This window comes from Stereum hirsutum (assembly GCF_000264905.1).
Source record: "Stereum hirsutum FP-91666 SS1 unplaced genomic scaffold STEHIscaffold_4, whole genome shotgun sequence".
Lineage (NCBI taxonomy): Eukaryota > Fungi > Basidiomycota > Agaricomycetes > Russulales > Stereaceae > Stereum > Stereum hirsutum.
The window spans coordinates 97,780-111,768 of NW_006763134.1; the positions used below are offsets into that span (position 1 = coordinate 97,780).

Below are 13,989 nucleotides of genomic sequence, written 5' to 3' on the forward strand. Positions count from 1 at the left end.
CAAAACTATCTAATTACATGGTACATTACTACTACACTAACGGGCCTTTGTTTGGTCATGCAGTACTCGAGCTATGTTACCTTCTTCGCAGCCCTTATGCTCTTCAAATTCTACATCTGCATCACAGTCGACGCACGAAGGAGGGTCAATGAGTAGACAGCGATACTTGTGAGAGGTTGCTTCTCCCAGGATATTCAATCATGTTCACAGTGCGATCAGAAGAGTAGGCTAAAAACTCACGCACATAACGTACAGTTTGACTGTTAGCCCAAACAAGCTCAAACCCCGAGGAAGTGAGACCTTGGATTGTAACGCATTGTGATTACTCGTCCGTGTTGTGTCGGATTGTGAGTCGTTCCAACACCACATGGGCCTGATCTCGGGATGGAACGTGCTACGATCGTGCCTTCCTGCTCATATTGAAATGATAATGGATTACAATCGGCTTCCCTTCCGGCGCGGGATTGTAACCCGGCCAACGTCCGGCCACTTTTTCACGAATTTGCTGATGTATACGTGATCCATCTCAACATCAACTTGTGCTGAATGTAGCTCAGTGCACGGCACCTCAAGAACACATGCAAAGTCAAGATAAAGCAGTCATCGTACCTGTCGAATGCTAATCCCCTCCCGTACGGTCACGTCTACCAACGGTTGTATTACCTTCGCCAAATGATCACAGGCATTCGCGACACCTTGGAGGTTAAATGCATGCTTCTATCACTTCCAATTCTTTGTGACTGATATCTTTGAATTTATCAGGCCACCTCTTCAGAAGCGCATGGTTTATACAGCCAAGGTGACCAAGCGGCGATCCCAACCTATCACGACCGCGGTCATAGAGTCACTCAATCCCCAACTCCAATGTGTGCGTATCAGTTTCTAAGTATAACTTCGATCAGCCCCTCATTTGATATAACAATTCCTCTAGCAGCGCCTACGGGATCTGGATACTTAGGATTTATTGCACCCCAAGGGCCGTCCGTCTATCCGCCACCTCCGCGTGAGTGTGATTGTGATGCTCTCACCACTATATGTGTTCATTAATCATTTGGCATTGCCTGTACAAGCTTCCATGAATGGTTCGTTCCACGCAGAACCTGCACGCAGTATGGCCCAGAATACACATCCTTATTATGCCCAGTCACCCCGTATGTATAACCTCTAAGGGCCCGTTCGGCAGCGCGATTTGGGCGTACTTAGGGTGTGTTTAGGCAGGTAATTTGACGTGTACTCAATCCGACTAAATGCAACGTACTGTAATACAAAACACGCGTCTGTTCGGCGAGCAGCGATATTACGCTGTCCGCGGGTAACCCCGGTGATGTTCAGTGCCACTGTTTCCCTGTAATATATGCTGTTATTTTGTTATGTCTATGGTTTTACATGTAAAGTAGCCTCAAAATACTTTAATGTGATCAGAAATCAATGCAGGATATCCTCAAAAATAGTATAAATGAATACCTTGAGGTCCGGGGCCATATTTTCTCGAAACAGCCAGTGGCCCTGCTGGTGCCACAATGTGACTCGTCACAAGCTTGTCACATTCCGCGTCGTTTGAGGAGGGGGGCGTATTGGTATTGAGGTTCGATCCTTATGCGTACAGTTTTGGTGGCAAATGCGACGCGAGGTCTGATCCTGTGCGTACATGACTGGCCTGGATTTGCCTCTTGGTCCGATCCCTTGAGCTGTGCTTGTGCGTACGGAAAGTTGGCAGGACTGCCTAGGTCTGATCACTATGCGTACAATTTTGTTGTATGTGTTCAGGCTTGGTCGCCAACCTTCACTCTCCAACACTATACGCCACCGCACAGACCATTCTGTGTCAAATTGACGGCGTTTTAAGTGTTCGTCTGGGAGAAGGTCCAATCCCTCGTGAGTACGGAAGGCGCCCTTATTTGGACTACCCGATCCACAAAAGTACAGAAATCCTCCAAAACCTTGAGTACAGAACTACCAGAATTTTGGGTTTTGGGATCGGACTTCGATACCAATACGCCCCCCTCCTGTCGTTTGCTGCCAGCACATCAACGAGCTCGCTTTCTCGCTTCCACCATTCGACTCTCACACGCTCGCTTCCTTTCCCTTGACCATGGCTCGGAAGAAGAAGGCTGAGACTGTGGCCTCGCAGTCTGAGACACCGAAACGGAAGCGCTCTCCGGATTGGCCGGCATCAGCAGAAGCCAATCTCTCCCATTATCTCTTGGGTGAGCTGCGAAAAGGGAGGTCGTCAGATGGCGGGTTTCAGTCTGCACAGTACACTGCCTGTGGTGCAGAAGTTACCAGACTTGGATGGAAGTGCTCTGCAAAGCAGGCAAAAGCCAAGTACAGTGATGTAGGTCTTGTTTCCTGTGCCATGGCTATCCGAAGATGTGCTGAATAACCTTCGGATTGCTATAGCTCAAAACCAGATACAAGATCTTCAAGTTCATTCGCACCAAAGTCTCTGGAATGGGGTGGGATGATGCTCTCAAGAAACCAGTAGCTGAACCCGCTGTCTGGGATAAACTCATCGCAGTATGTCTCTTCTTCTATATCATCTGCGTCGTTCTCCATCACTCTCCGTCATCCTCAACTGTTTCACGACTGTGTATAGAGCAACAAGAAATACAAGCGCTTCCGAAATGCTTCATTTCCACTTTACGACATCTACGCTGAACTAATTGAGGGCTCCACTGCGACTGGTGCTTTTGCACTTTCATCGGAGCTTCTCGATGGGGAGGATGTAAATGAGGAGGACCAGGAGGAGGAAGAGGAAGAGGAGGATGGTAGTGGATCGGGTGAGGATGAGGATGATGAGGAGGATGAAGAGGACATTCCTATTGACCCGGTACGTCCTGCTTGTTTATGCTTTCACCGTTCACCTCTTCTGACTTGATACGTAAAACTGTTCAGGTGCTCCTTGATGCTGATCGTGCTTTCAATGTGCCAGCACCTGTGCCTGATACTACTGGCATGATTGCTCCTACGGCCGCTGCTCCTCCTATTCCTGTTCCCACTGCACTTCCTGCTCCCACTGTTCCTTCCACTCCTCTTTCTAAAACAACATCAGTGTCAGCATCAGGTTCCAAGGCAAAGCGCTCTGCTGACCCCACCACTCCCCATCAACCTCCAAAACGAAAACGCAAGACCATCGCTGACTCATTTGATTCCCTTTCCAACTCTCTCGAGTCGATTATTACAGTTCTTGCATCAGATGCTCCACCTTCTACTCCCACTCCACACTTCAGTGTAACTCCTGCATCTCTACCACCACCATCCACCCTAGCCTCGTCTAGTGCTCCATCTTTCGATCTCTCTTCTCCATCCTCAAAGCAGAAGACAGCAGCCTATAAAGCGGCCGTCAAAGCTATGCGGGATGGAGGGTTGGATCCGTCAGCATCCCAGGTTGCAGACTGCCGTAGACTTTTTAGAGGGACGGTGGAACTCGCTGAGGAGTTTTTGAGCTTTGATCAAACCGATGAACTAGAGAGAGAGGCAGCGCAGGCTTGGTTGATGGATGAGATGGCAGCATCGCCAAGTCGCTGATTAAATTACTTCCCCTCTTCTTCTCCGCTCCTGTAAATAACTGTCCCACATTGCCTTTGCAATATCATCCCGTCTCTCCTCTGCCCGTTTGCTCTCATCCTCTGAAACTCCTGTTACGGGAATTTCTCCAGCACCGACTCGAGCAACAACTCTCCCTTGACCGTCCACAGTATCATCACCCCCTATCTCATCCAATTCCTCCATTGTGCTTGGATCGTGAATACGGATGAAATTGTGAAGGATGCTCAAGGCCAATATCACCTTTGCCTGTGAAGGCATAGACCCTCGATATCCAGACCGAAACATCTCAAATTGCTTCTTGACAATACCAAATATACGTTCGATTGCATTTCGGAGCTGAGCATGCCGTAGGTTGAATAGCTCTTCTTTGTTTTGAGGTCGCAGGCTGAGATCAATATACGGTTAAAATGATATGAAGAGGGGATATTTTAATATATAGATTCATTACCTTTCTTTAGCAGCTAGCCACTCTCGCAAATGATATCGTACGCCACGGTAAGGAACTAAGAGCCAATCGCAAGAAGGAAATCCTGCATCGCCGAGATAGTAGGAGCCTGGAGGAATGTGAAGACCGGCTGCTCGAGCCTTCTCGAACAATAAACTGTCAGAGATACTTCCCTCCCATCCCGCAAGAACGTAGTAGAACTGCATATCAAATGTACATGCACTCAGTACGTTCTGGGATACCTCTCCACTTCTGTCTCTACACGCCGCACGAGCCCATGAAGGTGGATGAGCGGGAATGTGTGTTCCGTCAATTGCTGCCTTCGCGTCCTTGAAGAAAGGATAGAACTTCGGATCGGAGAGAACATCCACAGCGTATCAAGGATGTTCTTGGTGTTCAGAAGCATGTGTTCCTTGCCTTCCGAGCTGAACTCGTCGTCTATGGTGGCCTTCGCCCTTCGCGTGGTATCAGCAAGGGGGTGGCAAGCGTAAAATTCTGTACCGAATCTTACCTTTCACGTTTAAGGCCTCACCCCCCTACCCCCCTCCCCCCCCCTCGAATATTTAAATGATTTTAAAATGATTTATTTAATACTTTTCACACAACATAAAAGATCAAAACGGAGGGTTATTGTGGTATTGACTCATTGCTTTGATGAATGTTGGTGTAACCTAACCTAGGCTAGGGGAGGGGATGACCGACGTCGACCGTAGCTTAACCTAGCCTAAAAGTATTCATTATTATCCTTTTTACACTCAAAACATCTTCTATTCACAATTCTACCAGCACTGTGTACAAAGATAATCATATATGAGCCCCAAGAACCCTCCAAATGGCTGCAGTGGGACCTCCCGTAATGTCCGGACAGTTTGCGTTTAAGGGCCCTCTGGGCCCCCCTCCCCCCCTACATCCGGTTTTTTATTTTATTCCTGCCACCCCCTTGGGTATCAGCATTGACGAGCAAGTGGCGATATTTCTGTATATGGTGGTGACGAACCTGCCAAATCATCAGGTTGCAGAGAGGTTCCAGAGAAGTGGAGATACAATATCACGGTATATTCACTATGTTGCATTTCTAGTTTTTTGTCTTCTCATTCTACTCACACTAGAACTTTTCAACGTATCCTCAATGCCTTGACATCGGAGTCACTCCACTCCCGTTATCTACGCCTTCCTACTGAACACTCGCCCATTTCCAATAAAAACCCCTCAATAACTCCCTAACCCAGTCTGCTCCCCGAAACTTGGAAGTATGATAGGGTCGAGCTCGGAATCCATTGTGGGCCTCTGCCAGTGCGAGTGCAAGAATTGTGACAATACTGGCCGTGAGACCGAGAAGCTGACGACGTCGGTGATGTGGATCAGGAGAAATCCGAAGGCGCTTGAGTAGACGCTCGCGAACAGAGTTAATGGCCATCGAGAGGGGCACTGTCGAAGCGAACGGAATCGTCAAGTGGCAAGGGCGTGACAACGCGCGTCGACATTGCTTATATAATCATCGCTGTAATTGCAGGAGCAATTACGGGACCCTCTATTACCGGAGCGTAATTACATGCGTTGTTTGTACCGACCCGTAAGTACTCCGTCCCAAATCGCGCTGCCGAACGGGCCCTAACGGTTTTGTAGCATTGATAGTGAATAGTCCCTGGGACATAACTTCTATGACACGGGCTCCGGATGGCCCATTGAATGCAGAAAGTATCGCAATGGTGAGCCAGCTGGACAAAATGAATGACCAGCTCGACACAATCTTCCACGTAGGATCACAGATGCATCTGCTCAGAGAGACATAGATGTTTCCGAAAATTCGGGGAGCGTGAACTATGTGCGGCCAACGTGGCCTCTTATTTGAGCAAGAACATGTACGGCAAATACAGAGATACTTACACCAGACAGGAATCATGAGCTCTACTGCAAATAGGATACGCGAGCCAAACAGCACAGCTTCAGCAACCAGATTTGGAGCCCGTGTCTTTCCAATGATGGTCCCTCCAGCGAGACAGCCCAGTCCAATTGCCAACAACCTAGTCTTCAATGAGCGCCATTGCGCCACAAGATCCTCCTTGGTACGATCTGTGACGATATACTGTACTATTTCGACCGTAGGCCAGCGGGGTGTGACCTGTGACAAGGGTGGCACTTAGGCCATGGGTGTAAATAGGCCATCGGCCTCCAAAATTTGTGACCGACTTGCCTTAAAGGGCAGGTAAGTTGCCATTTTGGGCGAAGCCCGGACGAAAAAATGAATAAATAATGCCTCAGAGGGCCTGTGACCTGTGACAAAATGTGTTTAGGCCATGCCATATGCCCGCTGTGACGTGTGACCATGGCCTACGGTCGAAATAGTACAGTAGAATGGTGAGGTTGGATCCTTCGGGGGACGAAATGGGGTTTGGCTGTAGAGGGCTACAGTTAGAGAAATTCCACGATAGGTCAGCGAGTCTCACGACAAGACGCAGGATAAAACAGACATCGTATCGACCACGTACCTGCACCGAACATGTAAATCAGCATCAAGTCAAAGCAAGCCATGCAAATGATTTGAAGCGGCTGCTTTATTACACTACTCTCAACACCTAACTGCATACAGAACAGTATGGGAAGAAGAGTTGCAGCAAGAAAGCAAAAGAGTATTGATACGAGAGCGGAGAGGTAGAAGCGCCATCGAGCCTCCCAGTCCAAGCGCCACTTTGCGTACAGAGCGCGCCGCGTGGCACGATCGTGGGCCACTCCTTTGTTCGGAGCACTCAGCATAGACACTAAAGAAGAGGTGAGATTGAGCGCAAGCGGCGAGCGAAAGAGCGAAGAGGGAACAAGACACGCTGCAATTGTTGACTTCAAGCTTGCGGCCACATCGCGGCCACGTTTCCATTGCCAAGTCCGCTGAACGCTCACAAGCGAGCCCAAACTCCAAATGTGGCAAGCGCGGATCACAGACGGACAGCGGGCCGGCTTCTGCGTTTGCCGACCAAAGGCAGACAGTCTCAGGAAAATCTGGCTCGGACATTCTGAAGACCGGTCTCGGATTATCTTAAGATCGGTCTCAGGAAAATCTTAAGAGTTGTCATCTCAAGAATATCTTAAGAACGTCTCGAGATAATCTTATGACTTGGCAACCAAGAATCCGTCAGACAGTTCGTCTTATGAATTTGCTGGAAACGGCGGCTGGCCGTGTAACCCGTTTCAGCATTTCTCGCCGTGCTCTTGCTCAGTACCATCATCATGGCCAATCTCGCTCGCAGCGCGAAATCCGGGTCCGACTGGTCCTCTTCCGACCTCTCCGCGTATAACATCACTGTCTCCGCTCAGCCAGCTCATGAGTTCTTTGGTCAACAGCCCAACGCTGATCTCCAAAACCTCGATCAACGCTTCGTCTCCGCTTCACTCGAGGACGACCCATCCACGATCTCCCTGATAACACCTTGCGTCTTCTCCAATACTTAGACCTTGCTACCAGGGCTAACGTGGGCCAAGAGTCTGCCATCGACGATCTGGCAAAAGAACTCCTCCGTGTCCTCGGGTACGAAGAACGAGGAACCCTTCTACGCTCACGCTATATCATCCCTCTCGAAATTTGTGGAGATTCCGGTCGCCAAGCCCAGACAGGGGTCTGCTTGGTTCATCCCAGCACCACAATCCTTCTCCTCTTGACAGAAGACAAGACTGCTTTCAGCGGCCGCAATCCCGAGCCACAGATCATCGCCGAAGCCATCGCGGCTTTCCAATACAACAACAACGCTCGAGAATCTGTTAGCCTCCCGCGTATCGACGAGATGGTATTCCCCTGTATCACCATGATCGGGACTCGCCCTACCTTTTACAAGATCCCTGTCACCACCCAACTCAGCTCTGCCGTTGCCGCCGGGATGTATCCAGAGCAGACTACGCAAGTCGTCAAATGCTTGGTCCCCTCCAGACGGGCCAGTGAAGGCATGGAGATTCCAATCTATCGCAGGAACGCCTTGCAGTATCTCGTCGCGTTCAGAGATCTTGCTAGACCGCTCTGGAAGAGGTATTACGTTTAGGTGAGTCTCATTCCGTGCTTTGTATCATCAGTTTCCGGATTAATGGAAGTGTTTGCAGGCGAACGCGGGGTGTGTTCGAGTGTGGGGTGAATCATCTGTGACCCATGGACTGTATGGCCGTGTTGGATATCTGTGGCACGCTTTGCCTCTACGTTCAGTATCGGGCATGATATATTGAGTACAGAAGACAACTTGAAGTACTGAAGGGATAGCAACAACATGGCCAAAACAAGTATCAGAGTAACACAACAGTCAGTTTCAGTGCTACCAGCCTACAACCCATCGGGTCGCATTATACCCCAACCTCAACAACGACACAGTATCCAATACCGCCGTCGCCACCAAAGGCTCAGAGCGAGGTCGCAATCTCCAACTACGAGATATTGGCCAAATATCGCGGCGAACATCTGTCCACCTCTCCCAGGCCTGGGTAGCGGTCACTCGGGCTGCTGGGACCGGATGAAGCATTAGGTCCATCATTGGGACCAAAAACTCGACGTTTGAAAAATGCTACAGGGCTATGAGCTTCGCATACTTGATGGTGCAAAACGTGTGTGGCTTACGTCGTGGAACATGCATCGGAAAACGTTGCCGATGGAGAAGATGTCGACCATGAATGGATCGTAAGGAATAGTGTCAGAAAGTTCGGGGACTTCCTGATCTCGACCGGCCCTTCCAACTACTAGTCGGGGGGCATCCGGAGGAATATAAGAAGATATTCCATAGTCTACATAGTAGTACTTCACACGACCAGCAGCTGTTCGAGTCAGCCGCGGAGCGACGGTGACGGCGTCTGGGAGGATACGTTCACGTATCGGATGATGACCTTGTGGGAAAAGGGGTGAAGAGTCCATCATGAGGTTCTTCCGTGAGCAGTCACTAGAAAACGCTCAACACAAAACGGAAAAAGAAGAGTAAAACATGTGCCCACCGGTGAGCCACGCCTTGCTCGTGCATGAAGACAAGACCCTGGACGATATAGCTCACCGTGAGCATCTCCACAGGTTAGAAAAGAACAGGTGCGTACCTCGAGCAACTGCTCACAGAAATCAACAACTTCCCCAACCGTTTCAAAAGGATGCACGTCTGCGATCGACAAGAAGGGCATGACCATATAAGATATGGTTGGATCCTCGGAGTCCTCAAACAGGTCGAGGACGGGAACGCTGTGGTTGCGTGGGTCTTGGCGAAGCGATTCTTGGTCTAAAACACAGCGATGCTGGACTCCTGGTCACCTGTCTTGACTCTCTTGATATAGACGAGTTTTCCGTCAGATATACGGGTGGCATCGATGAGATGAACACGGCTCTGTTGCGGGCGAACATGGTCACTCAAGACAAAGTTCATGCGCGTCTAGGGCGATCAAAGTGAAAAGCAGCGTACCGGAGATATCACAGAGTCCTCACACTGTTCGAAACCCTTTCTGGGCGAAATCCAAGAAGGTGACCAGCCAGGCCTTAGCCTTGGACGAAGCATGTAGCCGCGAGATTGCAAGAAAAGCTGACGGTCCCGCCACGCAATCTCGATATCCGAGAGAGTGCCCATTACCGCATCGATTTCGGCCAAGTCGAGCGAGCCATCATCGTCGTTCGACATTACTGGGAAGGGGGGAGGTGTATCTGCGAAGTTGATGCATGATAACGAAGTTGTAGTATAAGTAAATGAAGTTCGTCCTTGAGGCCTTGAGGCTCGTGCTCGTGCAGCGCTTGGAGACGTGGGAATTGATAATGCGTGAGAAATTAGTGTTGCATGTTATTATGTCGCTAAACGTTCTGTCGATGAATCCGTATGTTCCGAGAGGTTCTTTCCCATAAGTACATGTTCCAGCCGTGATAATCATCGCCTGATCCTCGACCACTCACCTTCTGATTGCCTTCTCAATTCCGTTCGTACGAGTCAATATTTTATGAACTTCCTTTTACGAAAGGCTCTCTGGGCTACAGGAACGAACATTAGAAAGCACGAAAGCACAATGAAGTCAGTCCGAACAGCAAACCAATCACCTTCGAAATCACCACCCCACAGCCCACCTCCCCACTCCCCACTCCCCACCCCACCCTCCCAAGCGCCACCACATCCAACACCACCGTCTCCGCCACCATCTCCTTCCTCTTCCTCACCCTCCAACTCTTATGTGCCATCGATATCCCACCTCTCACAGCTATCCACTTCTCCCAGGCTTGGGTGACTGTGGGGCGAGCGGCGTGGTCGGGGGATAACATGGGGTCTATTAGGGGCTTTAGGAAGGAGAGGTTCGAGAAGAGCTGGTACGATGGTGATGAGTGAGCGAAGTGCGTAGAGAGAATGCGAGGCAAGTGGCATACATCGTACAGCTCTCGTCGAAACACATTCCCAAGCGCGAAAATATCAACCTTGAACGGATCGTACGGGATCGTCTCGGAGAGTTCGGGGACTTCTTGATCCCGAACCTCATCCCCAAGAGCCAACCTGGGTGCATCAGGCGGAAAATACGACGACATCCCAAAATCGACGAAATAATACTTCACGCCTCCAGCGGCGGTACGAGAGAGACGGGGGGCTACGGTCACAAAATCGGGGAGGAAGCTTTCGAAGATGGGATGATGGCCTTGGGGGAATATTGCGGAGGAATCGAACATGAGGTTTTTCATTGCGCAATCGCTGCTGGATAGTCAGTCTATGTGTATATTAGCACTCAATCGACGTACCGGTGGGCGACGCCATGATCGTGCATGAACACCAGACCCTACATATAATGATATCGCATCCATGTTTGATTGGGCAAAGATAGAATGTTCCTACCTCAAGCACCTGGTCACAAAAATCGACTACTTCTCCTACGGTGTTGAAGGGAGGTTGGTCCGCAAGAGATAAGAATGGCATCACCATATACAAAATGTCAGGGTTCTCGGAATCTTGAAACAGGTCCAAGATGGGTACACTGTGGTTATGTGGATCCTGACGAAACAGGTCTTGCGAGAGATATGTCGCGATGCGGACTTCGCTGTCGTCTGTGGTGACTCGCTTGATGTAGACCATTTCTCCGTCCCGTAGACGAGTGGCGTCTACCAGGTGGTTGCGGAACTGATAAGTGTTGCTAAGTAGATGTCGGTACCAAGCTCACTGCAACTACACGCACAGGAAGAGGTACTGCATCCTCACTCTCCAAAATACTCTTTCTAGGTGAGATCCAAGAAGGCCTCCAATCGGGTCGTAATCTCGGACGAAGCATGTACCCGCGCGACTGTAGGAACAGTTGACGATCGCGCCAGGCGATTTCGCGCTCGGAGAGTTCGCCAAAGAGCGCATCGTCTTGTTCTGTGGATAATACTCTGTGCATCAATTAAGTGAGGCGGAGGCAGAGGGAAGAGATGAGGGTAAGTTATGTGGACGTCGAGGAAGAAGATGGGTGAGAAAGCGAGAAACAAGGAAACAAAAGAAGAAAGTGCATCCGGGCAGGTGCCGACAGCTGTGGCACTGAGCCGATAACCGGGCCAGCGCACAGCCAAGTGGCGGGACACCCTCCGAATCTCAGGCTGGCAGTTGGCTGGCAGTGACACCGACACTCTCGGATTTTCACAGTATCTCCAAAGAGACGTATGTAGGATCTAAGAAATTACAGCGGTCGAGTCTCATCAGACCCAATCAGTCCATGCGGTCGACGATACCACGAGCTCTTCACGATTCGTTGAGAGGACAGCGAGCACTAGAAGGACAAGGAAAAACGGTGTATCGAACAATCGCGATCGTTACTATCCATACAAGCACTGACCGGTGACCCCACCTCAGTAAAAACCACGCACAGGTATCCTCTTCTCGATTTAGCTGCGATACGTTTAGAGTAGAGGAATGACTCTGAATCCGAGTTGATTCGCCCAATTCGACCTAACAGATCAAGCCAGTATTGTCCTCAGGCTCTGCATCCCGATGGAGGCCCTCCCCCAAGCTGATACCTATCGAATAGTGGAGCCATTCACAACGACCACCTCGACTGGCATCGTCGTCCAGACTAAAGGCAGACCACCAGTTTTCAACTCTGCATCTCCCATGAATGAGAGAATCGTTCACCTCTCACCAAAGTCACAGCCGGAGTGTACTTACGTCCATACAACACGATAATCCTTTCCCTTTCGTTATTCCAAAAAGAACCCCTTCCGTTACGTCTATATTGACGCACTCCACGTACGAACAGCGAGAACACCCGCGTCTCCAAAGGCCTGCATAAACACCAGCAGAGTAAAGAACACCAGACCGGTGGTGCGATGTCTCGCAGCTGGGCGCTCATTCACCTCAAGTCTGAATCATCAATGATGAACGAAAGGCTCTAAGTCCTCGTGGGAGAATATGATGAGGCTCGGGAAATACATATGTACATTCCTCACTAGTATATACACTCCCAAAACAGTCCGCTCTGAAGAAGAGGGGAGGCTCGAACGAGGAAGTCATGATCACGAAGAAACGAACAAAAAATAGGCCCCCTTACTCACTGACACTACTGACCTCAGGCTCGGGTCCGAAGAAACAGGTACGACAGTACGAGCCAGAAACTTCGAGAGATCAAAGCAAGAGGCACTTCGTACATATGTAACAAGCAAGTTAATTATAACGAGGTCCTGAGACGTCTCCAAAGGCCTCGAATGATTCGAAGATGCGACGTGACACCATAGACGGGGACGGGGCGATTCGGATTGAGATCTGGGAAAGGATTGGGCGTAGCGAGGTTCGGGAGCGAAGTAAAGCTCGAATAAGTACCTCGTTTATGTACAGTACATAGGGAGCGAGTGATTGTGGACACACTCGACTTGATCACGCACGGTCCGAGTAAGGCCTGCCTTCCCTCGATGAAACAAAACACGAAGGCGGCCAGCGGGGGCGCGAAAGCAGAAGCGTCCAAACCATGCTGTGTCGCTTCTGTTGTCCCTTCGAGAACTCCATCCGTCCACTGAGCTTCGCCATTCCTCGGGCGGAGGCCTCCGCACTCTGCATACTGTACTATTTCGACCCCAAGTTCACGGCCTGTGACCTGTGACGCCGTGAACTTGGCAAAATCGTAGTTCATAGCGGCCGAAGGCCGCGCCCCGCTGTGACTTTGAGTTCACAAGGGGCCGGAAATCGCCGAAAATGCCCATATATGTCGCGCCGGAGGCGCGAGCCGAAAAATATTGATTTTCTAAGGGTTTTTCCTTGGTTCACAGCGGCCTGTGACGTGTGACCGTCGGCCATATGGAGTTCACCGAGGGGGTCCCTGTGACGTGTGACTGAACTTGGGGTCGAAATAGTACAGTACCTCCAGTCGATTTCTGTACGCATATGCGGTTCTCGAACGCATGCCTCCACTACCTCGCACATATGTCCCGACTGCCGATCTGAGTGGTAATGATATGCCGCGTCAGATGTTACAGTCTTCTACGAGGGCTAGGAGGAGGACTGAAGTCTCTGAACTTTGAGACCCGTAGACGTCCAGGGTATGCAGAATATCTGCATTCTGCACCGAGTTCGAGAGCATCGTGGTCGAAGTCACCTTTGGACGTGACTATAGTAGATGGATGTCCCGCTGGTATCTGGCCGTGGTACATTATCAGTACTAGTGTGGTCCAGTGGATCCTTCCTTGCCACGACGAAAATGAAACCACATGGATCTCCTGAGGATACGAATGCAGGGCATACTTACGGACTCGGAGGCGAAAGCACCGAGCTACATCCTGATGACACTCCTTCTAACCTTTTCCCTGAAGGACAAGAAAAGGACCGAAGCTCCTGATCTGCAGGACGAGTCGGAGCAGATGGCGAAAAAGGGTGTGGTGAGAGCCCGCAAAGCACGACATCGCATCGCGAACAAGCATCCTGCGCTCGGGTCGTCGTCCGAGTCCGAAGAGAGAGAGCGCGGTCGAAACGAGTTGCGAGTGGTCAGGAAGATCTCTTGGCGTCATCATGGAAGCGAGGACTATCTGATATGCCGAGTGCGCGGCGCGGACGCGAGATCGGGGGTTG

The 13,989-nt window shown here is 50.3% G+C and overlaps 3 protein-coding genes across 3 annotated transcripts; 2 read left to right on the top strand and 1 right to left on the bottom strand.

Moving 5' to 3' along the window:
• Window positions 1-2,092: 2,092 nt before the first annotated feature.
• On the top strand, window positions 2,093-3,528 carry STEHIDRAFT_154394 (uncharacterized protein; the record flags this gene model as incomplete). Its single annotated transcript, XM_007301599.1, has 4 exons — window positions 2,093-2,335; window positions 2,401-2,517; window positions 2,597-2,830; window positions 2,896-3,528. The coding sequence occupies 4 exons, from the start codon at window positions 2,093-2,095 to the stop codon at window positions 3,526-3,528; spliced, it is 1,227 nt and encodes a 408-aa protein (XP_007301661.1).
• A 4,101-nt stretch (window positions 3,529-7,629) lies between these two features.
• STEHIDRAFT_53565 (uncharacterized protein) lies at window positions 7,630-8,019 on the top strand (the record flags this gene model as incomplete). The annotated part of the gene is made up of 1 exon (XM_007301507.1): window positions 7,630-8,019. A coding segment is annotated over one exon (390 nt), but the record flags the coding sequence as incomplete, so codon positions are not given.
• Window positions 8,020-8,157: 138 nt separating this feature from the next.
• On the bottom strand, window positions 8,158-13,057 carry STEHIDRAFT_166704 (uncharacterized protein; the record flags this gene model as incomplete). The annotated part of the gene is made up of 12 exons (XM_007301600.1): window positions 8,158-8,529; window positions 8,583-8,898; window positions 8,951-8,988; window positions 9,047-9,327; window positions 9,403-9,791; window positions 9,882-9,956; window positions 10,023-10,283; window positions 10,344-10,659; window positions 10,707-10,744; window positions 10,801-11,082; window positions 11,138-11,330; window positions 12,813-13,057. The coding sequence occupies 7 exons, from the start codon at window positions 13,055-13,057 to the stop codon at window positions 9,924-9,926; spliced, it is 1,368 nt and encodes a 455-aa protein (XP_007301662.1). The 3' UTR covers window positions 8,158-8,529; window positions 8,583-8,898; window positions 8,951-8,988; window positions 9,047-9,327; window positions 9,403-9,791; window positions 9,882-9,923.
• Between the last annotated feature and the right edge of the window lie 932 nt (window positions 13,058-13,989).